Below are 24,770 nucleotides of genomic sequence, written 5' to 3'. Positions count from 1 at the left end.
ACCTGTTGGACTTTAACCTGGTGTTGTAAGACTTCGTACTGTGCTCACCCCAGTCCAACGCCGGCATCTCCACATCATGACTCTCCATGACAGCAGTCTCAACGAGATATCTATGCAATGGAAAGCCCCTTTCTGTGGATGTACTCAGGCTTGACATTTTACCCTTGAATCTTCAGATTGCTTGCCACTCCCGTGCCATTCCGACTTCCTGCTGTGCGTTCACTTCCTGTGCTTTGGCAATTGGCTTACTGCGGGGATTCTGGACGCTGTTGGTAAAATTCCATTGGCCGTGTAAAACGGGTGGTAATTAATGTATTGGTTGCCGGGCAGGTTGCTGACATTCCACACAACCCGCTGCTGGGCAAAGCGGGAGGAGGTAGGAATAAATCAGAGAACCGACTCGCCGCCTTTATTCATGATTTTCTAGGCCAACCCCCCCCCCCCCCCCCCCCCCCCCCCCCGCCCCCATTCGCCTCCAAACTCACCACAAGGACTTGGGAAAATTCCTACTCCCACCATCCACCACTAGCCCCCCCCCCCCCCCCCCCCCCCCCCCCAACCAAATGTTTCTGAGGTCATACCCAGTTCTGACAAAGGATCATCGAGCTGGAATATCGGGCGGAGGTTTACGGCCTTGTCGAGGCGGGGGCAGGGTTATGAAATGCTGTCGGCCGTTCAAAGGTCCATTGACTTTGACGGGACTGTGCAATCCCTACCCAGTAACTCTGTTTCTGCCTGACATGCTGAAAATCTCCAGCATTTTCTGTTTCTATTTCAGATTTCCGGCACCCACACGATGAAGCTCCAGTGTTGTTCACCTTCTGGGGTTGGTCTTTAGTATTGAATGCAGGGCCATCGGAGATCCATGGATGGTGGATCTCGGCCTGAGGGCTGAATCAACCTCACCAAAGCTGTAGGATTGTAGAGAGGAGACCGTCGATTTCCATCATCAATCGTTCGGGTTAGGGGCGGCCTAATGGGGTGACCCTCCCACATGTTGCGATAGAATAACGTTTTGTGGTCACAATCTGGCCTCCAATAATTGGGGACACCAGGGGGAGCGTTTGGGTTCGCTCTCCACATGAAACACAGGCCCCCTCAGGCATTGGCAGAAGACAGAGCCAGCGCCAGAGTGACGCCAGGCGGAAGACAATCCGTGAAAAAGGATTTAAAGAGGTGGAGTTTTACCTGTTCCCCCAAAAAAGAGCCATCCCTGTATGGTCGATGCACCTTCCAATTTTTGACCAGTCTGGTTTTCCTTGCATTCATTGGTCCACTTCACCTTTGTAGGAGCGACCAGTTGAACATTGGAGATTACATCAAGTCTGTCAACGGGATCAACTTGACCAAATTACGGCACAATGAGATAATCAGCCTGCTGAAGAACGTGGGGGAACGGGTGGTCCTTGAAGTGGAATACGAGCTTCCCCCTGCTGGTAAGAACCTCATCAACGTTTTGAGCGACTGTTCTTTTCAGTGACGACTGACCAGAATGAACCGAGTCAGGGCTCTAGCCCTGGACATATGATGGTGTCTTTATCTTTTTCCCTCGACTATTTCTGATGCTGATCAAAGTGAGAGATTTTCTTCAGGGGTGGGCGGGGGAAATGAAATGATCAGTGTTAAGTTTTGCAACCCCAAAGTCAGGTAAAGTCGCCATAGTCCCAGATGACCATAAGCTGCTTTCCCCTTTGAGTGGGAGAGCTGACCGGTGGTGATTTAACCCAAGGATCACCACACCTCAGGAGAGGGTCAAGGTTGAGAAGGCAGGGCCTTGGACAACTTCAGCCAGAATAGTACCTCGTCAGCTATAGCATGATTGGATATACAATAATATTTGCCCTCTCCTTCCCAATATAGTATCACAGTCTCAAGCAGAGGACCTCCAATTAAAATCACCAGATACCTTTGTGAGGCCCTTTGCCTCATTTTATCTCAATGTTGCTGAATACCAGTGCCACTACAGCAGTGTGATGGTTTTCCACTTCATGTCACCAGCCTTTTCTCTGTGAAGGCTGCCTCAAAGTCAGCATCCATTGATGTGGAATTGACAATTTTTTACTGTCAGCCCTTGTTCCCGAATAATCTGGCCGATAATGACCCAACTCGTTTGATAGAGTAATGCTCTGTTACAGTACCCAGGCCAGACCCCAATTTATATTAGGAAGCCAGGCGAGACCCCAAAGATTTATCAATTTGTAAACTGTGAGGAAAGAATACTTTGCTCCAGGAGTGACGGTATGAGGAACGGTTCAGGACTCTGGGTCTGTATTCGTTGGAGTTTAGAAGGATGAGGGGGATCTTATTGAAACTTACAGGATACTGTGAGGCCTGGATAGAGTGGACATGGAGAGGATGTTTCCACTTGTTGGAAAAACTAGAAGCAGAGGACACAATCTCAGACTAAAGGGACGATCCTTTAAAACAGAGATGAGGAGGAATTTCTTCAGCCAGAGGGTGCTGAATCTGTGGAACTCTTTGCTGCAGAAGGCTGTGGAGGCCAAATCACTGAGTGTCTTTAAGACAGAGATAGATAGGTTCCTGATTAATAAGGGGATCAGGGGTTATGGGGAGAAGACAGGAGAATGGGAATGAGAAAATGTCAGCCGTGATTGAATGGCGGAGCAGACTCGATGGGCCGAGTGGCCTAATTCTGCTCCTATGTCTCATGGTCTTATGGTGACTACACTGACAACTAGGGATCTTTATGTATAAAACAAACTGTATTATTTTTTTTACTTTTTGTTTTGTTATAAATTTAGAGTACCCAATTACTTTTTTCCAATTAAGGGAAATTTAGCGTGGCCACTCCACCTAGCCTGCACATCTTTGGGTTGTGGGGGCGAAATCCACGCAAACATGGGGAGAAACAAACTATATTATTGACACAATATTTACCCCATTAACATCCAAGGAAGAAACGGCTTTTCATTTAACAGTTAAACAGTTCTAAAAAAAAAATAAAGGTATTTGAGCTTACTTCCCATCTACTTCTACCGTTTCAGTTTAGCAAAATCCACACACACAGGTCAAATGCCACTTGTTAATAATGTTAACACTCAGTGACTTTCAGATTTATTCACAAAGTCCTTGGGAGAGAAGCTTTCAGAAGTTAGTCTGAGAAACACACATTTCTTCAAAATCTAGATAAGACTCGAAAAATGAAACCAAAAACAATACACCCAGGGCAGGGCTGAAAATGAAACTAAAAGCATATCCAGCTGCCCCCACCCGTAATGAGTGACAGCAACCTCTTAATCGCAGTTTTAGCAGACACATTGGGTGAGATTTACCCACCACCCCGCCGCGTGTTTTTCAGCGGTGGAGGTGGCCTGCCAGCAGGAACTACCAGTCCAGCTGTTGTCAACGGGATTTCCCATTGGATAAACCCCTCGTCACTGGGAAATGCTTGTGCAGGCATGGGACTGGAATTTCCTGCCAGCACAAACAGCCGGTAAATCCCGCCCATTATCTGGAGACCGTAACTTAAGTTCTTTTAATAACATTACTGCAACAGAAACGTAATACAATATATATTTAAACATTTCCTACATGTATCACAGTTCGAGTAAGCATTCTGTCAAATCCAGACGTGCCAAATAAAAGGTTAATGTCCAGCAGATTGTACCACGAAGAACTTCCTGTTGATTTTGCTTCAGTGCTTCTAACCATTTTCTTTCTAAGCTGGGAGTGTTTGAATGGGATGCAGAGGAAACTTTACTCTGTTTCTAACCTCGTGCTGTACCTGTCCTGGGAATGTCTGATGGGGACAGTGTTGAAAAATTTTAGTCTGTATCTAACCCCGTGCTGAACCTATCCTGGGAGTGTTTGATGGCCACCAGCTACCTACCCCCTGTGCTGAATACCCCCCCCCCCCCCCCCCCCACACTGGGAGAAGTTGGCCCACAACCGCCGGGAGAGGGAAAAGACTTTAGGGGGACTGCTGGACCTGCGGCACCTCACCACAGCGGAGCAGTGAGCACTGGATCTGATCGGTGGTCCTGGGGAGAGGGCAGTCACTGAGGTGGAGGTCGGCATTGGGCGAGCAAGTGAGACCCCACTGAGTTGCGGTTCCCTTTGGAACGTGTGTCGCCACCCCCACCAGGGACTACAGGAGGGGGTGTCGGCAATAACCATTGTCTGCGGGTGCAGATGGAAGAGTCCAACCGTATTCAGGAGCAGGAGGTGGTGTGCACCATACGTGCCACCCAGGCCAACCCCGCATGGGTGGCGTCCGCTGTGGAGGCCTTGGGAATGAAGGTTTCGGTCATGGGTCAGGATTTCTGTGCTGGGGTGGCCGAGGCTCAGGACATGGCTGCCCTATCACAGGCATCCATTTATCAGAGCCACGTGGACATTGCAGCGACACTCCAGAGCATGGCCCAATCGCGGGCCATAGCGGAGAGCGCCGGCGGCATTGCCCGGGCACTGGCCAACATGGCACATCCCCAAAGGGAGGTGGTACAGTCACAGTGTGATGCTGCGCTCCCAGAGGGAGGTGGTCCACTCCCTGTGCTCCATGGCCATGAGTATCGAGACCCTGGTCGGGATGGTTGCGGGTGTCCGGTACTGGCAGCAGGTGCTGGAGGAGCCTCGGGAGTTAGCTCCGCTCACACTCCTGCCCCATGGAGTAGCCTGGCAGCCATTGGGCACCCTGAGGGAGGAGGTGGTGATGGGGCCCGTGCTGGTGACTCCTGTAGGGGAGATGCCAGAATACCACAGCCTCGGACTCCACCCCCCCTTTCTGTCCCTGACGCATCTGATGGGTAGTGGGCAGAACAGGGCGGCACCACGCCATCTCGGACATCTGAGCAGCAGCTGGGTCCATCCAGGCCTGGTCTCCCCAGAAAACGGCCCAGGTCACAGGCGGGACTCCGAGCAGGCCGCCTTCACTCCTGGCGTACCGTCTGGGGATACACCTAAACACAGCGTTAGAGCCCATAAGGCTGGAAAGATACACGCCAGTTAATTTGGCATGGGTGCTGCATGTGATAGGGGCTAGGGCACAACGCTGTATATATATATATTCACAATAAACACAGGTTCACATGTTATAACCTGCCTCAGTGCTCTGTCAGGGAGCCCTATTAGTGAGGGATGGGCTGGTCTGGGCTGGCCGCAAGGGGCGCTGGGGTTGGGAGGAATGGGGTTGGGTCGGCTTTACGGTGGGAATGCATCTGGGACCCCAGTTCAGCCAGCGCTCAGCGCTCCGGTGTGTGGCCCCATCTCCCAAGCACCAGAGCTCCACCCAGAGTGAGTGGTCACCACCCTCCATCCCATGGACCAGACCCGCTGTTACTGCCAACCCAGGGCCTGCACCCCTTAGTGAGGCAGGTAGGAATCACTGAGGAGGTTGCAACGGGGAGTGGTAGGTGGCACAGCGAGGGTGTTCATGGGAGGAGCTGGACCGCCGGAGGCATGTGGGGGTGGGATTGGATGTCGGTGCCACTCGTTAGGCCCCCTGGTTGATGAATCTGGAGGCGATTAGACCGTCCCATGCGCGTCGGCCCAGGCACACCTGTTGTGAGGCCTCCTGTACCTGCCCGGAACCCATGCCATGCCCATCCTGGCCCTCCTTCGTATCCTCTTTGTCGGACGAGGCCTGGCGTTCATCCCCCTCCTCCAGCACGTGGCCCCTCAACTGCACGATGTTGCAGAGGACGCAGCAAGCAACCACAATGTGGGAGATCCTTATTGCGCTATACTGGAGGGCCCCTCCAGAGCAGTCCAGGCACCTGAACTCCTTTCAGTTTGCGAAGAGCGGCCTGTCATGGGCCAGTGCTCGTAGAGGAACATACATCCCATCGATCACCCCCTGGACCGGGGCATCTTGGTGATGATGGCGAACCCCGCTGCCCGGGCATCCTGGTGGGCTCAGCCCATATTGAAATGGATGTACGGTGCTGACTGGGTATGAAGGGCCGCCGTAATGGCGCAGATACACTTGTGCACTGAGGTGTGTGAGATCCTTGACTGGTCCCCACTCAGTGCCTTAGAGGAGCCCGTGGTGTAAAAGTTCAGGGCGACCGTCACCTTGATGGCCACCGGGAGTGGGTATCCTCCCCATTCCCCTGCGGTATCAGGTGTGCCATCATCTGGCAGATATGTCGCACTGTCCTGCTGCTCATCCGGAGTCTTTGACGGCATTGCCAGACCAGCAGGTTCTCGAATGACAGGCATTGCCGGTACACTTGAGGCCTCATGCGGCATCTCCTTGGCACCTCCTCCTTGGCCTGGTGGGTGGCCAGCTGTCCATCCTCACTGGCTGCCTCCTGTTCCTCTGGAGCAGGATTCACTACTGCAGGGTCCTCCTCGAGCAGCTCCAGCTTGTACAGCCTCAGTGCATCAGCCAGGGCTGCGGCGACTATGAGGAAGGCCACCATTCCCAGTTGGATTCCGAAGTCCATTGTCTGCATCGTCAGACATGTTAGCATGGTGTGTGCCCCATGCTCAACCTGTTCCACCAGGCTACACAGTGGCCCGAGTCTGCACTGTGGACCCTTCCACCAGCATGCCCCCCTCCCCCATCCCCACTCCCACACCCGGCACCTTGGGGGCCCTGGCGCCCGTCTCTGCTGCTAATGCTACCGATCTTTTGTGTTACCTATGCTATTGGTACGTTCTGCGGCCCCTGTTCGGTGCTCTCCTGCAGGGGCTACTGTGGGCCCTGTGCTACCCCGCCAGCGGGTGGCGGTCGGTTGGAGGGGGGGAGGTGTTGATGGGGCGGTGGGTGGTGTGCGAGGGTAGTGTGGTGGAAGGTGAGCGCTGGGCTGCGGTGGTGGTGGGGTGGGGGCACCCATATGGCTGGTGGCACTTTGCCACAGTGGGCAGTCAGTGGGGTGCATTCAATGGGAAATCCCATTGACAACGGGGGTCCCGCTGGCGGGCCACCCCTGCCACCGAAAAACATGCGACGGGTTGCGCAAAAAATCCTGCCCAGAGAGAGAATCCGAGAGGGACAGGCGGGAAGGCAGGGATATTCTGGAATCGATCTTCCCCAGATACTTTGGAAACAAAGGATTCTCGAAGAAGGCTAAGCAGCAATATTGATTTGTGCACATTTAACGCAAGGTGCCTTCTTGGTAAAGGATTAGATTCAAGTTGTAGGAATGACCACCCAGAGGCTCATTGAGCAGTGACTCCCCATCCAAATGTCTGCCAGCATCTATTAAGGAGGTTACATGGCATTTTGGTGGCTAGTACTTCAATCTCCTCACAACGACCAGCTGATTTGGAATATTGCATGAGCACTCATCACCATCCGTTTATGAGAAAGTAAAGCAAGATCCAAAAGAAAGTATTGTTTGACTGGACTGTGATTTCTTACTGGGGTGTATTAACAACCGTCTTCCTGCTTCATCACATATGTCTTCAGTCACAAGGTCCAAGTCATGACCCATGGGGGATATGCTACACAAGGACCACAATTATCCCGATGTTGGTTCCTCGGAATCACCAAATTATTGTCTGTTTTCATGATTGAAAGCTTAAAGTGCATTTCTTCTGCTGTTGGTTTCAGCTTTTTGATCTTCCCTACTTGAGAGGTATGGGAAAAGTTGCTGCAAAATGGTTTTCTTCGTCACTGGTGATTGAAGGCTCTTTTGCGGAGTGGAACCATTGCTAAAAGTGCCCAGGAAAGTAGAGTGCCTTCACCCACCTTTGTTAACCATGGGACACAACGCAGTGAAGAGTGGATTGTTTGTCCAAGAATGTTGCAGAGTAATCTGTTGGAGAGGCTCAGGGTTTGATGTGATAAAATCTGCCTCCTGAAGAAAGCACCAACATTGCAAACACTTAACGACCTGCTCTTATCATTGACTGGAGTTGATTGCTCCTTCAGTGTAGTGGAAGAACTCACTGCTGTGGAAAAGCTTTCAGGGAACCACAAAAGGTAATAAAAACTCAAAATTCTGGAAAGAATTACCACAGTGACCAGCAGACCAATGTTTCTCCAGTAACGTGAGTTTCTTTATTCACAGGATCTGATTTCTTGTGAAGAGGCAGTGGCAACACCTGAAGATGCATTGAGTCAAACTTTCTGGTCTAACTACTACCAATGGTCCAGCCTTCTCAGGAAGAGGAGAGCAATGAGAAGGAGATGGTTAGTGAAGGTATGCGCTCCTTTTTGCTGTTTTCTGTGCTGTTGTTGGCCAACATTGGTGATTATATTGAATACACCATACACCTTTGTGTTGCAGGAGTCCAGATCCAGCTTGGTAGCCTCTGCATCAAAGAATTCTGATCGCTCGAGTTGCTAATCTGAGTCAGGCATGGTCGCAGTACTGCAAACGTCAACTTGATTTGTGCAAAAGCCTTCAATCAGCTCCTGTTTCCAAATCTTTTTTTTATCCATTCAAGCAATATGGGCATCATTGACAAGGCCAGCAGTCATTTCCCATCTTTAGTTGCCCTTGAGAAGGTGGTGGTGGTGAGGAAGGGAGTTTGAAGTTGTTGCCGCGGTAATGATGAAGGAACAGCGATACATTTCCAAGTCAGGACAGTGTGTGACATACAGAGGCTGTATGGTGTCACCATGCACTTGCTGCCTTTGATCTTCTGGGCAGAAGGTGTTTGGAAAATGCTGTCAAAAGAGCCTTGGTTCTTGTACCTGTGCAGCCACTGTGGTGGAGAAAGTCAGGGTTTAAGATAGGGTGCCAGCCAAGGGGTTGCTTTTGTCCTGGAAAATGTTGATCATCTTGAATGCTGTGGGAGCTGCATTCATCCACGCAAGTGGACAGTATTCCATCTCACTCCTGATGTTTATCTTGTAAATAGTAGACAGGCTTTGGAGTCAAGAGGGGAGTTACTTACAGTAGAATTCCCAGCCTTTCAACTGCTCTTGGAGGCACAGTATTTCTGTAACTGGTCCAGTTAAGTTTCCGGGCTGCCATCACCGACACCTGGTTGCCCGGCCTACCAGCAGCACCACTAGGGCCTGTTCTGCGGGGTCCAAAATACCATCCATACCGTTCAATATCTGTAAGGAATTGGGAGAGGGTGTTGGACTGACAGACAGCTGTGGCTCCCATCCCGGGACCCTCCATTCTCCCATTGACCACCCCCCCCCCCCCCCGCCATTTGATATGGGATCACTCCTGTTAATTGTACAGAAATAGGGCTTAAGTGGTGATAATTGGTTTCTCACCACGCCATGGCGAGATCCCAATTTCACCTATGGGAGCGGGCGGGTTGCATCGCAAACTGTTTGGCTCCTTCCACTGTCCTCGTTTTCGGCCTCTCCTGCTATTCACCGGCTTCATTTCGCTGGAGTAAGTGCGTAAGGAGGCCAATGAATCGTGCCCCAAGATTTGGTGGTTAGACTCTCTTTTAGGAGATAGCCATTGCCTGGTACTTGAGAGGCTGCTTGCCACTGAGCAGCCCAAGCCCCACACGCTGTCTAGGTCTTGTTACGCACAGACACAGACTGCAGTAGTGTTTGAGGAGTGCAATGAACATTCTCACTTCCATGTTTTGATGGAAGGAGTATCATTGATGTAGTCACTGAAGATGGTTGGACTGAGGACACTACCCTGAGGCACTAATGCAGTGATGTCCGATGGCTGAGTTAATTGGCCTCCAGCAACAACAACCAGCTTCCTTTGTATTAGATATGAATCCAACCCAGTTTTCCCACTGATTCCCATGGCCTTCAATTTTGCTGGGGCTCCTTGAGGCCACACTCGGTCAAATACTGCCTTGATGCCAAGGGCAGTCACTCTCACCTCACCTCACCTCTGGAGTTCAGCAGTTTTATTCATATTTAGACCAAACCAAGAGACTCTGGCAGAACACAAACTGAGCATCTGTGAGCAAGTTATTGATGAGTAAGTGTTGCCAGTGCCATCTTCCATAACTTTACTAATGGTGAAGTACAGACAGATGAGACCTCAGGACAAAGCCAAGATGGATCATGTGTTCACCAGTTCTGGCTGAAGATTGTTGCAAGGAACTTCAATTTTTTATTTTTGTGCTCACATGTTGGGTTCCCCCATCATTTAGGATGAGGATGTTTTTGGAACCTCTTTCCTCTGACGAAGTGGTTAATTGTCATTTACAACTGGATGTTGCAGGACTGCAGAGTTCTGACCTGACCCATTGGTTATAGGATTGCATTACTCTATCTATAGCAGGCTGCACCCTGATGTTTAGCATGGATGTAGTCCTGAGCTTTAGCTTCACTAGGGTTAGCATCACAATCTTAAACCAGGGATATTGCTTAGCTTGGTATATTATATTATATATCTGGAGCAGTAATTTTTTTTAAATCCTGGTTTGAAAGACATTCAGACTTTGTGGCTGCAAAGGATACAAGTAACATGTCATAAACCTCCACTGTTGGGGAGGTTTTAAACTAATGTGGCAGGGGGATGGGAACCAGGGGCGAAATTCTCCGGAAACAGCGGGATGTCTGCCGACTGGCGCCCAAAATGGCGCAAATCAGTCGGGTATCGCGCCGCCCCAAAGGTGCGGAATGCTCCGCATCTTTGGGGGCCGAGCCCCAACCTTAAGGGGCTAGGCCCGCGCTGGACGAATTTCCGCCCCGCAGGTGCCGGAAAAGGTCTTTGGTGCCCCGCCAGCTGGCACGGAAATGACATCTCACTGCGGCGCATGCGCGGGAGCGTCAGCGGCCGCTGACGGCATTCCCGCGCATGCGCAGTAGAGGGAGTCTCTTCCGCCTCCGCCATGGTGGAGACCGTGGCGAAGGCGGAAGGGAAAAAGTGCCCCCACGGCACAGGCCCGCCCGCGGATCGGTGGGCCCCGATCGCGGGCCAGGCGACCGTGGGGGCACCCCCCGGGGCCAGATCGTCCCGCCCCCCCCCCAGGACCCCGGAGCCCGCCCGCGCCGCCTTGTCCCGCTGGTAAGGTAGGTGGTTTAATCTACGCCGGCGGGACAGGCATTTTAGCGGCGGGACTTCGGCCCATCCGGGCCGGAGAATCGCGGGGGGGGGGGGGGGGCGCCAACCGGCGCGGTGCGATTCCCGCCCCCGCCGAATATCCGGTGGTGGAGAATTCGGCAACCGGCGGAGGCGGGATTCACGCCAGCCCCCGGCGATTCTCCGACCCGGCAGGGGGTCGGAGAATCTCGCCCCTGATTAGGAAGTTAGAGGTCAGTAAAGAGGCAGCAACTAAAGCCAGTAAGGTACTAGATAATAAACTCAATGTGACTAAGGGGAAGAGTAGACAGGGAAGAGATAATGAATGCAAAGGGACAGGTGGTCTGAGGTGCATTTGTTTCAATGCGAGAAGTGTAGCAGGTAAGGCAGATGAACTTAGGGCTTGGATTAGTACCTGGTAATATGATGTTATTGGTATTACTGAGACTTGGTTGAGGGAATGGCAAGACTGGCAACTAAATATCCCAGGGTTTAGATGCTTCAGGAGGGATAGAGAGGGAGGTAAAAGGGGTGCAGGAGTTCATTACTGGTCAGAGATGATATCACAGCTGTGATTAAGGAGGGCACGATGGAGGATTCGAACACTGAGGCAATATGGGTCGAGCTAAGAAATAGGAAGGGTGCAGTAACATTGTTGGGACTTTACTACAGGCCTCCCAAAAGCGAGCGTGAAGTAGAGGTACAAATATGTAGACAGATTATAGAAAAATGTAGGAGCAATAGGGTGGTCGTGATGGGAGATTTTAACTTCCCCAACATTGAATGGGACTCATGTAGTGTTGGAGGCGTAGATGGAGCAGAATTTGTAAGGGGCATCCAGGAGAGTTTTTTAGAGCAGTATGTAAATAGTCCAACTCGGGAAGGGGCCATACTGGACCTGGTATTGGGGAATGATCCCAGCCAGGTGGTTGAAGTTTCAGTCGGTGATTACTTTTGGAATAGCGATCACAATTCCGTAAGTTTTAGAATACTCATGGACAAAGACGAGAGTGGTCCTAAAGGAAGAGTGCTAAATTGGGGAAAGGCCAAGTATAACAAAATTCGGCAGGAGCTAGGGAATGTGAAGCAGCTGTTTAAGGGTAAATCCACATTTGAAATGTGAGAGTCTTTTAGGGAAAGGTTGATTAGAGTGCAGGACAGACATGTCCCTGTGAAAATGAGGGATAAAAATGGCAAGATTAGGGAACCATGGATGACGGGTGGAATTGTGAGACTAGCTAAGATGAAAAAGGAAGCATACATAAGATCTAGGCGACTAAAAACTGATGAAGCTTTGGAGGAATATCGGGAAAGTAGGACAAATCTCAAACGCACAATAAAGAGGGCTAAAGGGGTCATGAAATATCTTTGGCTAACAGGGTAAAGGAAAATCCCAAACCCTTTTATTCGTATATAAAGGAGCAAGAGAGTAACTAGAGAAAGGATTGGCCCACTCAAAGACAAAAGAGGGAATTTATGCGTGGAGTCAGAGGAAATGGGTGAGATTCTTAATGAGTACTTTGCATTGGTATTCACCAAGGAGAGGGACATGACGGATGTTGAGGCTAGGGATGGATGTTTAAATACTCTAGATCAAGTTGGCATAAGGAAGGGGGAAGTTTTGGGTATTCTAAAAGGCATTAAGGTGGACAAGTCCCCAAGTCCGGATGGGATCTTGAGGTTACTGAGGGAAGCGAGGGACGAAATAGCTGGTGCCTTAACAGATATCTTTGCAGCATCCTTGAGCACGGGTGAGGTCCCAGAGGACTGGAGAATTGCTAATGTTGTCCCTTTGTTTAAGAAGGGTAGCAGGGATAATCCAGGGAATTATAGACCTGTGAGCTTGACGTCAGTGGTAGGCAAACTGTTGGAGAAGATACTGAGGGATAGGATCTATTCACATTTGGAAGAAAATAGACTTAGCGGTGATAGGCAGCATGGTTTTGTGCAGGGAAGGTCATGTCTTACAAACCTAATAGAATTCTTTGAGGAACTGACAAAGTTAATTGATGAGGGAAGGGCTGTAGATGTCATATACATGGACTTCAGTAAGGCGTTTGATAAAGTTTCCCATGGCAGGTTGATGGAAAAAGTGAAGTCGTATGGGGTTCAGGGTGTACTAGCTAGATGGATAAAGAACTGGCTGGGCAACAGGAGACAGAGAGTAGTGGTGGAAGGGAGTGTCTCAAGATGGAGAAAGGTGACTAGTGGTGTTCCACAGGGATCCTTGCTCGGACCACTGTTGTTTGTGATATACATAAATGATCTGGACGAAGGTATAGGTGGTCTGATTAGCAAGTTTGCAGATGATACTAAGATTGATGGAGTTGCAGATAGCGAGGAGGACTGTCAGAAAATACAGCAAAATATAGATAGATTGGAGAGTTGGGCAGAGAAATGGCAGATGGAGTTCAATCCAGGCAAATGCGAGGTGATGCATTTTGGAAGATCTAATTCAAGAGCGGACTGTACGGTCAATGGAAGAGTTCTGGGGAAAATTGATGTGCAGAGAGATCTGGGAGTTCAGGTCCATTGTACCCTGAAGGTGGCAACGCAGGTCGATAGAGTGGTTGAGAAGGCATACAGCATGCTTGCCTTCATCGGACGGGGTATTGAGTACAAGAGTCGGCAGGTCGTGTTACAGTTGTATCGGACTTTGGTTAGGCCACATTTGGAATACTGCGTGCAGTTCTGGTCACCACATAACCAGAAGGATGTGGATGCTTTAGAGAGGGTGCAGAGGAGGATCACCAGGATGTTGCCTGGTATGGAGGGTGCTAGCTATGAAGAAAGGTTGAGTAGATTAGGATTGTTTTCGTTGGAAAGACGGAGGTTAAGGGAGGACCTGATTGAGGTCTACAAAATTATGAGAGGTATGGGCAGGGTGGATAGCAATAAGCTTTTTCCAAAAATGGGGGTGTCAATTACAAGGGGTCACGATTTCAAGGTGAGAGGGGGAAAATTTAAGGGAGATGTGCATGGAAAGTTTATTACGCAGAGGGTGATGGGTGCCTGGAGCACTTTGCCAACGGAGGTGATAGAGGCGGGCACGATAGCATCAGTTAAGATGCATCTAGACAGATTAATGAACGGGTGGGGAACAGAGGGAAGTAGATCCTTGGAAAATAGATGACAGGTTTAGATAAAGGATCTGAATCGGCGCAGGCTGGGAGGGCCGAAGGGCCTGTTCCTGTGCTGTAATTTTCTTTGTTCTTGGTTCTAAAACGGAGATCATTATTTTTCCTAACCTGCATTTGTGTGCAAAGAGAGTCCTAATGGTTTTTGTTAATATATTTCGGGATGTTCTGGGGAGTAGGTAAGAAACATTGGGCTGGATTCACCATTTTTTAGACTAAGTGCAGGGGAACTGTGGCATTTTAAGACAAAATAATCGGCGCCAACCACTCACCGATCCTGTGACCGATGAGGCAGCTGCACCGAGTAAAGCTCCCGGCTCCCATGATAAAAACAGTTGCAGAATGTCCGGGTCCGTGGCCATGCGTACGGCGACGACCTGCAGCGGTCGCACCGTAAAACATGGCGCCGGCTGTGCTCGGACCCGACCTGCCAGATAGTGCCCCCCTGGCCACCCCCTGGCGACCCCCCACCAGTCCCCCCAGCCCTTGCGGAAACCCCACCCAGCCAGCAGCACGGCTCCCGTCCGATTGTGGTGGCGCTGGACACAGTCTGCAGCCGCCATGCCGGGTTCCCGACCGCTGAGACCACACCTCAACCACGCGGTCGGGAACTCGGCCCATCGGGGCGGAACATCGGGGAAGGGCCTTCAGGTGATACATTAACGCTGATCCATCGGTGCGCGACGCGATGATGCCTTTTCAGAGGGGGCGGAGGATACAAATCCTGCGTCAAATTGACGCTGCCCCCCGATTTCGGTGAATTCCGCCCATTCGGTTTGAGTGGAATGGGGATGATGTAATTAATGGGAGGAGCCAGGTCTGCCGTAGTCAGTTTTGGAGTTAGTTGCTGGATGCCGTGAGCTGAACAACAGCTTCTGAAGAAGACTGTCAGAGATTCAGCATTAATCTGACAGGATCACTCTCTCTCTCACATCAAGCAGTCTCTCAAAAGATCTCTGTATCCAAAATCCAAAGATTGGCAGTGTTTCCTGTCTTTGCAAACTCTATTTAAAAGTGTTTTTGATCTCTGATGAATTTTGCTTGATTGGAGATAATTGGAGATCAGTTAGAAATTAAGGGTGGAATCTAACCAAATTCATTCTAAATGTGGTGGTGAACAGGAATCGCTGAGAGTTTCCCCGACAGCTGATCCGGTATCCCGACAGTCACCGGTATCTAACGTTAATTGGTCCAATTAATGAGGCCCCACTGGCTTCACACCGTAAATGACTGTTTTGCCAGGACCGCGCCAGCCTCCTGCTAATGAGGGGGAGCAGCACTTAAACCGATCCCACAGAGCAAACCCCACACAGCATGCAGCCATGCCACCAAGCAGGCCAGCTCCAAGATTCGTAGATGCAGACCTGGCCAGACTGTTGAACACCGTGGATGCGAACAGGGATACCCTGTTCCCCGACAGGCTCGGCGGATCATCCACAGGGCAGCCAGAGCCGCCTGTGAGGAGGTGGCAGCGGTCCTCACCGCATCGAGCATGTCCAGGAGGACCACCAAATAGTGCTGCAAAAAGCTGAATGACCTCCATCAAGCCGCACGGGCGCATTGGCATCAGCCCCTGGAACCAACCCCGCCAGACATACCTGACAAGTATGCACCTGCACTGACTCTGCCCAGCACCATGTCGGCCATGTTGGGTACCTTCCCACCCATCCTCACGCTGCCCCTGCCATATCCCTGCCCTCCCCAAGCATTCCCCCCCCCCCCCCAGCCGGTGCATGAAGCATGTGGCTCATGATGTCCTCTGCGTCATCGCGGTGAAGGTGGCCCATAACAGAAGGGAGAGGGCCCAGGCAGGTAGCAGGGATGCCGGACATCAGAGTCCGCACCTCCTACGAGGAACAGGCCCTGGAGGTTGCAAGGAAACGCTCACAGAGGGGCATCGCTGAGGGCATCAACACCATGGTACAGACATTGGGGAGCCGTCAGGGCTGGCAGAGCCAAATGGCGGAGGGGCATTCGGAAATCAGTCCAGTTGCTTCTCCAACCTGAGGAGACCCCCACTGACTCTATGGAAGAGAGGTAAGTGCATTGAAATCACACGCTTGAGTGATTGGAATACACTAAGTGCTTGGATTGTACTTACCTCTCTTTGATGTGGTCAATGTTTACAAACATTGTATTTTCACGGCTTAGGCCACTGAACCATGAAGGGAGATGAATTAAAACTGCAGATGAGTTGCAGGTGTCAATCACAGACCACTACTAAAAAGCTAGGAATGGATTGCAGAGTGGATCTGTGGGAACCAGAGGTCATACCTGCTCTCCTTCCAGGAATGGACACATGGAGATGCAAGGTAAGTGTTCCAGCTGTAATTCTTCTCACTGCCCATGAATGGACCGCTCTTTAGCTTCCAGACAGATGTCTATTTTGTGCTGCGGGGGGGGAGGGGTGATGTCTGAGTGGTGGGGGTTCTGTCGGGGGGGGGACACTTTAGACAGCGGGTACCTGCGGGGGGTGCCTCCCTATTGCAAGGGTCCCTATGGGGGGTCTCCCTATCACAGGGGTCCCTGCATGGGGTGTCCCTATCACAGCGGTCCCTGTGGGTGGTCTCCCTATTGCAGGGGTTCCTGTGGGGTTTTTTCGCTTTTGCAGGGGTTCCTGTGGGGGGGGGGGTCTCGCTATTACCGGGGTCCCTGTGGAGGATCTCCCTATTACAGGGGTCCCTGTGGGGAGTCTCCCTATTAAAGGGGTCCCTGTGGAGGGTCTCCCTATTACAGGGGTCCCTGTGGGGAGTCTCCCTATTACAGGGGCCCCTGTGGGGGGTCTCCCTATTACAAGGGTCCCTGTGTGGCGGGGGGGATCCTTGTGGGGGGGTCTCCCTATTACATCGGTCCCTGTAGGGTTCCCTGTATTTCAGGTGTCTCCCAATTACAGGTGTAACTGTAGGGGTCCCTCTATCAGAAGGTTCCATTTGGGGTCTCCCTTTTTCAGGGTCTCCCAATTGCAGGGGTCTCTGTGGGGGGTCTCCTTGTTACAGGGGTCCCTGTAAGGGTTCTCCCATTTACAGGGATCCCTGGGTTTGTAGGTCAGGGGGTGGTGGGGAGGGGGGTGGTGGGGGGCTGCTGTTCGTTGCAGGGGGTTGGGGGCGATTTGTGGTGTAGGGTGTGTTGGCCGGCCACGGGAATTTGCTATCGGGCCACCCGCTCAAGATGGCGGCCCCATAGCGGGATTCCCAGGGAATCCCTCATTCCACACCGTGCATAAATCTGCATGGCAAGGAATGCGGAATTGCTCACAGATTTGTGCTCAAAGGGGAATCGTAAACCGGTTGCAATTCAGTTCTGGAGAGAGAACATAGGGCTGGATTATACATATCTGCGACCAAGTGTTGACACTGCACCTGCACCGATTCCACTGCGTGGCTAGCACCGGCGCCGTGTGGAACACCATCGAATCCCATGAACAACGGTGCGGGATTCGCCGGGTCCGTGATCAACACTCGCAGGGCTGACAAACTGCAGCCACGCTTAAACAATACACCTCCCACACAGACAGTCTGATCGAGGCCGACAAAACAGGACAGGCTGTGCTGGAGCACCCATACAGCTGATGGGTCGGCTGGGGCCAGAGGACACCTGGGGGGGGGGGGGGGGGGGGGGGGGGGGGTCACCTATACGACCCAGGGCACCAGGTTTAAAGTGGGCTGTCAGCGGCATGCGCATTCGCATGGCTGCCTTGCTGTCTGCGGTAATGGTGTTGCGTAGCCGTCCACCCCGACCCCACAGCCCACCTCCTGGCCACCCCCCACTGCACCCCCCCCCCCCCCCCCCCCCCCCCCCCCCCGGCTCTGGCAGAAGTTCCCCGGCCAGCGGCACGACTGTCAGCGAAGTATGGTGGTGCTGGACACTGTCCGTACGCCCTCTCTCTCCCTCAGCAGCCACCACGCCAGGTTCATAATGTTGGAGAGCACACATGGACCGCACTGTCGGAACTCGGCCCATCGGAGGCGGAGATATGCAAATGGTAATTAGAGTACGCGCGGCGTACATCACTTTGACGCTGTTTTTGAGGAGATGGAGCATCGCAATTCAGCCTCAAACTGGCACCTGCCGCGATTTGGGCTATTCTTCGCCCGACCGCACGTCACGATTTTGGCGTTGGCTAACGGAGAATCCCGCCCCTAGTCTCCCAACGGAGAATCCCATCCTAAAAAAAACCTCCCATTGTAAATGTAAAGCTCAGATCATACTTATCATAGATTATCATAGAATGTACAGTGCAGAAGGAGGCCATTCGGCCCATCGAGTCTGCACCGGCTCTTGGAAAGAGCACCCTACCCAAGCCCACACCCCCACCCTATCCCCATAACCCAGTAACCCCACCCAACACTAAGGGCAATTTTGGACACTAAGGGCAATTTATCATGGCCAATCCACCTAACCTGCACATCTTTGGACTGTGGGAGGAAACCCACGCTCACACGGGGAGGATGTGCAGACTCCGCACAAACAGTGACCCAAGCCGGAATCAACCCTGGAGCTGTGAAGCAATTGTGCTATCCACAATGCTACCGTGCTGCCCTCAATACTGTGAAAGCATTGTATGGGATCACTTGAATAAATGTCCAAGTTGTCGAAGTGACTGCATTGTTGGAGTTGGGTAATATGTATTTTGCCTTTCCCAAATGCATTTTAAATACAAATGGCCCATTCATTCTCTGAATTTTTCCTAATTCTTTCTCGGGTTGCGGGTATCACTGACAAGGCCAGCATCTGTGCCCATCCCTAATTGCCCTTGAACTGAGTGGCTTGACCCAGTAAGGACTACAAGTTTCCTTCCCTAAAGGACATTTGTGAACCAGGTGGATTTTCACAACAATCGATGATCGTTTCACAGATACCATTACTGAGATAAGCTTTTGATTCCAGATTTATTCATTGAATTGAAATTCCACCGGCTGCCCTGGTGGGAGTTGAACCCCTATTCCCAGAATATTAGCCTGGGCCTCTGGACTACAAGTCCCCTATAGCATCACCACTATGCCACATAGATCTGTTTCCTTGCAGCCCTGATTTAAGGCAGGTACCGGATGTGGGGACTGGATTTAAAGGGACCTGATTATCAGTTATTTATGTTAAGAGATAGGGATGTGACCTTGACAGTATCTGTCTTGTGTTCCAGGTTCACTAAGGAGCTGCCTGGTATGAGAAAGTATAGATACAAGCGAAGCCTTGAAATATGGGGTCTTCTTTCACACAATCAGTGTAGAATCCAGGGCGATATTATTATGGGCCAGGGTTTAGAGAACACCAAAGTATATCATGGAGTTCACCTGACCCACAACTTTTAATAGATTTTGGTTATGGGGAGCACAAGGGCCCACTTTACAGGTGTGATGCAACAGAGATTAAAGTATGTTTAAACAAAAACAATGTTTATTCTGTGAATCCAGATAACATTTTAGTAAACATCTTATCAACTACGAACACTGATAATCCCCAAAGATTCAATACTCGAAAGGTAACCCTTGATAACTTTCCTAACAACATCCATAAGTCAAAAACCCTTTTTAACAAAGACAGTAGGTTTGCATTCCTTCCAGAAACAGGTATTATTTTGAAATCATCAAGTGATCTGGAGACATTCTTTAGCATGCAGAGAGAGAGAGAGACCTAAACACCTCCTTGGTTTTAATGCAGCTCCCCAACTGAAAACAAAACTAAAACTCAGAGCCAAAAACAGCTTCCGGCTCAAAATGAAAGTAAAAAGCAGAGACAGAGGCCAGCTCCATCCACACACTGACATCACTGCAGCCACTTGAGAAGACAAACATTTCTTAAAGTGATATTCCCATGACAATATGATAGAAGTGGCTAGATAGTTCAACTATTTGGCGGGGGGGGGGGGGGGGGGTGCTTCAATGAGATATCATAGATGAAAGAGTAGATGCAAGAGATTTAGAACAGCAAGTAGGAGGAACTGAGTTTACTGATGATCGTGAGGCTGTGGAATTCATTTCCTGGGTTGAGGCAGAAACTATATCAAGTTTCAACGTTAGAGTAAAGGGGAAGAGGAAGAAATAGAGATTGAAGGGGTATGGGGAAAGATGGATAAATATGAATTGCACTATTACCCCACACGGGGGAGGGTAAATATTGACCTGGACAGTTTGGGTGGAAGGGCTTTTTTCTCTGCTATATGGAATTCCTTTTGCGTTACAAATATCTCCTTCCCTGGTATCCTAAAGACACAGACGCAAGCATAGATAGGGTTCTGTGGGTGTTAGTCATCCTCTGGTACCTCAGTCAAATTTTCATTCAAGTGAGCCTTGACATTTGAGTGCCGAATAAGAGCAACATCAGAAATTAGTCTGCTCCTATCTTCAACTGATGTCCATATGTGTGCATTTGTGGCATGAGGTTTGGACATCATTCAACAGAAGGAATCCCCGCTGATTTTATAGGGAGTTCACCTCTGTAGGCCATGTGTCGGTTGAAGGTAACATCTCTCCAGTTGGCCTAACTGTGCATTGGCCGAGGTTGAAACCTGGTAGCATCCATGCTCTGTATGAATTAGCACCAGTCTGTGTAAGGACATGTTTCCTTGCCTTCGATACTCTTGTATAACAAAAAAACAAAAATATTTTCATTCCAGTTCCAGATAACAACTCAAGAATTATTCCAAAGACCATTGAAATCTCACTGTACAAAGAAGGGAACAGTTTTGGCTTCGTGATACGGGGTTAGTCATTCTTATTATTTTCATGTTTCCCTTAGTTGCTCCTGCTTTTGGTGATCATGTAATTTATGCTGCCTGTCTCACCCGATGAAATAAATTGCTGTTCAATGTGGATCAGCAGGGGTCCCAATGGTTTTAACGAAACCCCTCCACTACTCAGTAATTAAAGGGATGTGCCCTTGGAAAAACAGATTTGGGAAACATGACATAACATAATTAGGGAAATAAGAAAGAGTTTGCATTTACTGTTTTAATGGAGGAAACATAGCCAATAAATTGTGACACAAAAAATTCTGAAATATATTTATTTTAGTGCGATTTGTTGAGAGATACATATCTGGCAGGATACCACGGCAAAATCCCTGGTCCTCTTTAAAATCTTGCCATTGGGATCTTTTACATTCATGCCTTTGTTATCTCAAGACTTGATTATTCCCCGTCTGGTTTCCCACATTCAAATCTCCCCAAACTTGAGGTGCTCCAAAATTCTGCTGCCTTTGTCTTAACATACAGTTCCAATCTCCTATCACCCCCGTGCTTGTGGATCTACACTGGCTCCTGTCAAGCAAGGGTGGCACAGTGGTTGGCACTGCTGCCTCACAGTGCCAGGGACCCGGGTTCAATTCCGACCTTGGGTGACTGTCTGTGCGGAGTTTGCATTTTCTTCCCATGGCTGCGTGGGTTTACTTTGGGTGCTTCGGTTTCTTCCCACGGTCCAAAGTGTGGGATAGGTGATTGGCCATGCTAAATTGCCCCTTAGTGTCCATAGATGTGCAGGTTAGGTGTGGTTAAGGGGATAGGGCGGGGGAGTAAGCCTAGGTAGGGTGCTCTTTCAAAGGGTTGGTACATACGGTTGGGCCAAATAGTCTCCTTCTGCACTGTTGGGATTCTATGGAACACTTTGATTTTAAAACAATCATCGTTGTTTTCAAATTCCTCCATGGTCTCTGCTCTCATTCCTTTTTAATCGCTACACCATCAATGGCTGCACCCTCAGTTGCCTGGGCCCCAAGCTCTGAAATTCTCTCCCTACACCTCACCGCCGCTCTACCTCATTTCCCTCCTTTAAGACACTCCTTAAAACCTACAGGTGGAATTTTACAATTTGTTTTGCCCAAATGTTGCCGTGAGCAGGAAAAGCATAGGGCAGCCCGCCAGCTGACTGGCTGGCTTTTCCAGCCATATTTTCAAACACTTAAGGAAAACAAAGGGAAGAGGAGGGTCCCATGACATCATGGGATCTGAGTGAGCCCACCCCGGCAACAATCTTGGCCCCTGAAAGATCAAGGGGTGCCCCAAACTGAAGAAAATAGAAATGGAAATATAAATAAAAATAAAATGAAAGCAGGAACACCTCACGGAATCCTTCCCCACGGACATGGAAACATCTCCACCCGCCCCCCCCTCCACCCACATGGACACAGCAATCCCTTTCCCCCAGGGAACTCGTCCCCACCTCAAATCTCCCCACTGGAAGGGGCAGTGCCAGGGTGCTGCCTAGGCATGACCCTCTCCCATGGGGGGCTGTTCCTCACGTGGGTGTCCCCAGGCAGGTGCCATTCCCCAAGCAGGTAGGGTGGAGGGGGGGGATTCCTTATGTGGGGGGTAATAGAGTGGCGGAGCCCGCTAAGTATATTTAATTCAATGCAAATGGGATTCCTCACATTTGAGGGCAGGAACACCATTACGTCAGCTGCGGGGACAATCTCACTGGGAAATCCTGCCAGAATAGAAGCTGTTTGGAACTCACATTGGATTCTCCAATGCCTCCGGCCTTCCTGCCGCTGAAAAGGGGATGGAAACCCCCCCCCCCCCCCAAATGTTCCGTTGAATGTTTTATTACATTAAAGGTGCTATGTAAGTACAGGTTCATGTTCTTGTTCATTCAGAGGGCAGGTAAGGTCTCAGTTTAACATCTCCTCATCTGAAAATTGGCTGTGCAGCACCAGGTCAGTACCAGGGAATCAGCCTAGTTCTGAATGTATTTACATCTTTCCTTAAATAAGGAAACTAATACTGTATGCAGTACTCCAGGTGAGGTCTCACCAGCACCCTGTACAACAGAAGCATAACGTCCTGACTTTTATATTCAATTCCCCTTGCAATAATTGACATTCTATTAGCTTTCCTAACTACTTGCTGGACCTGTATACTAGCCTTTTGTGATTCATGCACTAGGACACCCAGACCCCCCTGAATCTCAGAGCTCTCCAAACTCTCACCATTTAAATAATATGCTGTTTTTTATTCTTCCTGCAAAAATGGATAATTTCACATTTTCCCACATTATACTTCATTTACCAGGGGCGGGATTCTCCGACCGGTGCCAAAAACGGCGCGAATCAGTCCGGCATCACGCCGCCCCAAAGGTGAGGAATTCTCCGCATCTTGAGGGGACGAGCCCTCACCTTGAGGGGCTAGGCCCGCGCCGGACTGATTTCCGCCCCGCCAGCTGGCGGGAAAGGCCTTTGGTGCCCCGCCAGCTGGCGCAGAAATGACTTTGCCGTGCGGCGCATGCGCGGGAGCGTCAGCGGCCGCTCACGGCATCCCCGCGCATGCGCAGTGGAGGGGGTCTCTTCCGCCTCGGCCATAGTGGAGACCATGGCGAAGGCGGAAGGAAAAGAGTGCCCCCACGGCACAGGCCCACCCACGGATCAGTGGGTCCTGATTGCAGGCCAGGCCACTGTGGGGGCACCCCCTGGGGCCAGATGGCCCCACGCCCCCCCCCCCCCCCCCCCCCAGGACCCCGGAGCCCACCCGTGCCGCCTTGTACTGCCAGTAAGAGAGGTGGTTTGATTCTCGCCAGCGGGACAGGCTTTCCAGCAGCGGGACCTCGGCCCATCGCGGGCCGGAGAATCGCCGGGGGGGGCCCGCCAACCGGCGTGGCGCGATTCCCACCCCCGCCGAATATCCGGTGCCGGAGAATTCGGCAACCGGCGGGGGCGGGATTCACGCCAGCCCCCGGCGATTCTCCGACCCGGCGGGGGGTCGGAGAATCCCGCCCCAGATCTTTGCCTTAACCCATCTATGTCTCCCTATCTTTGTCTCATCAACAAATTTAGCAACCACCCCTTCAATCCTTTCATCAAATCATTAATATAAAGTATGAAAGGTTGGAGACCCGGCAACGTTCCCTGTGGATACCCCTCTATTAATCCCTCTGCTGTCGGGATGATGCTGTGCCTCAGGGTGGTAGATTGTGAAATCATAGAATCCGTAGAATCTCCAGAGTGCAGAAGGAGGCCATTCGGCCATCGAGGCTGCCCCGACCCTCCGAAAGAACACTTTACCTCGACCCACTCCCCCGCCCTATCCCCATAACACCGTGCAATGATCATGGCCAACCCACCTCACCTGCACATCTTTGGTGTGGGAGGAAACCAGAGCACCCGGCGGAAACTCGCGCAGACGCAGAGGGAACGTGAAAACTCCACACAGTGACCTGAAGCCGAGAGTGAACCTGGGTCCCTGGCGCTGAGGCAGCATGCTAACCACTGTGCCACCGTGTCGGCAATCAGAGTTGCCATTTTCCTGATGTCATTCGTGCCATTGCTGGGAGCCGCAATGCAGATGACCTTCCTCACCGATGTAGGAGGGGTATCAGAAAGGGAGCATCACTCAGACCTCTTGCACTCAACTCCAAAGAACTGCAGGGAATACAATGTCATCAGGCGTTTCTGAGGAGATGACTTGCCCACATGCCTCCTCACTCAGCATGTTCTGTGTCACAGGTTGTGGGGGGTGGAGGCGACAGGATGTGAGAAGATTGTTTCTTTAAAGCAGAAAGAAACTATGAGCAAATGGATGTTATGTTGCAGGTGGAGCCCATGAAGACTGGAACAAGTCCCGTGCGTTGGTGGTGACCCATGTGAGGCATGGTGGGCCTGCAGATAGGTAATGAATGCTGCATCTGTTAAGGATAAAAATTGGAAACTTGAGTTTGCGAAGTAAAGTACTTGTCCCACATTGCCGTCATTACTCCAAACTTCCACTGTTCTACTACTTGATAGTCGATCATTTTGAGTTACCTGTCAATTGTTAGAATGGTGCAAATGGTGGAAA

General features: G+C 50.8%; 1 protein-coding gene across 4 annotated transcripts in view; it reads left to right on the top strand.

Moving 5' to 3' along the window:
- grip2b (glutamate receptor interacting protein 2b) overlaps positions 1 to 24,770 on the top strand; it is a 324,567-nt gene that overhangs the window by 129,872 nt on the left and 169,925 nt on the right. For all 4 annotated transcript variants that reach the window (XM_072472104.1, XM_072472105.1, XM_072472103.1 and 1 more), the window contains exons 4-6: positions 1,291 to 1,436; positions 20,625 to 20,711; positions 24,527 to 24,602. In XM_072472104.1, coding sequence (XP_072328205.1) covers positions 1,291 to 1,436; positions 20,625 to 20,711; positions 24,527 to 24,602 — 309 coding nt within the window. The remainder of the gene's footprint in view (positions 1 to 1,290; positions 1,437 to 20,624; positions 20,712 to 24,526; positions 24,603 to 24,770) is intronic.

Source organism: Scyliorhinus torazame, chromosome 13 (assembly GCF_047496885.1).
Source record: "Scyliorhinus torazame isolate Kashiwa2021f chromosome 13, sScyTor2.1, whole genome shotgun sequence".
Lineage (NCBI taxonomy): Eukaryota > Metazoa > Chordata > Chondrichthyes > Carcharhiniformes > Scyliorhinidae > Scyliorhinus > Scyliorhinus torazame.
The sequence above is the reverse complement of the archived record's forward strand: the minus strand, read 5'-3'. Positions and strand labels throughout refer to the sequence as shown.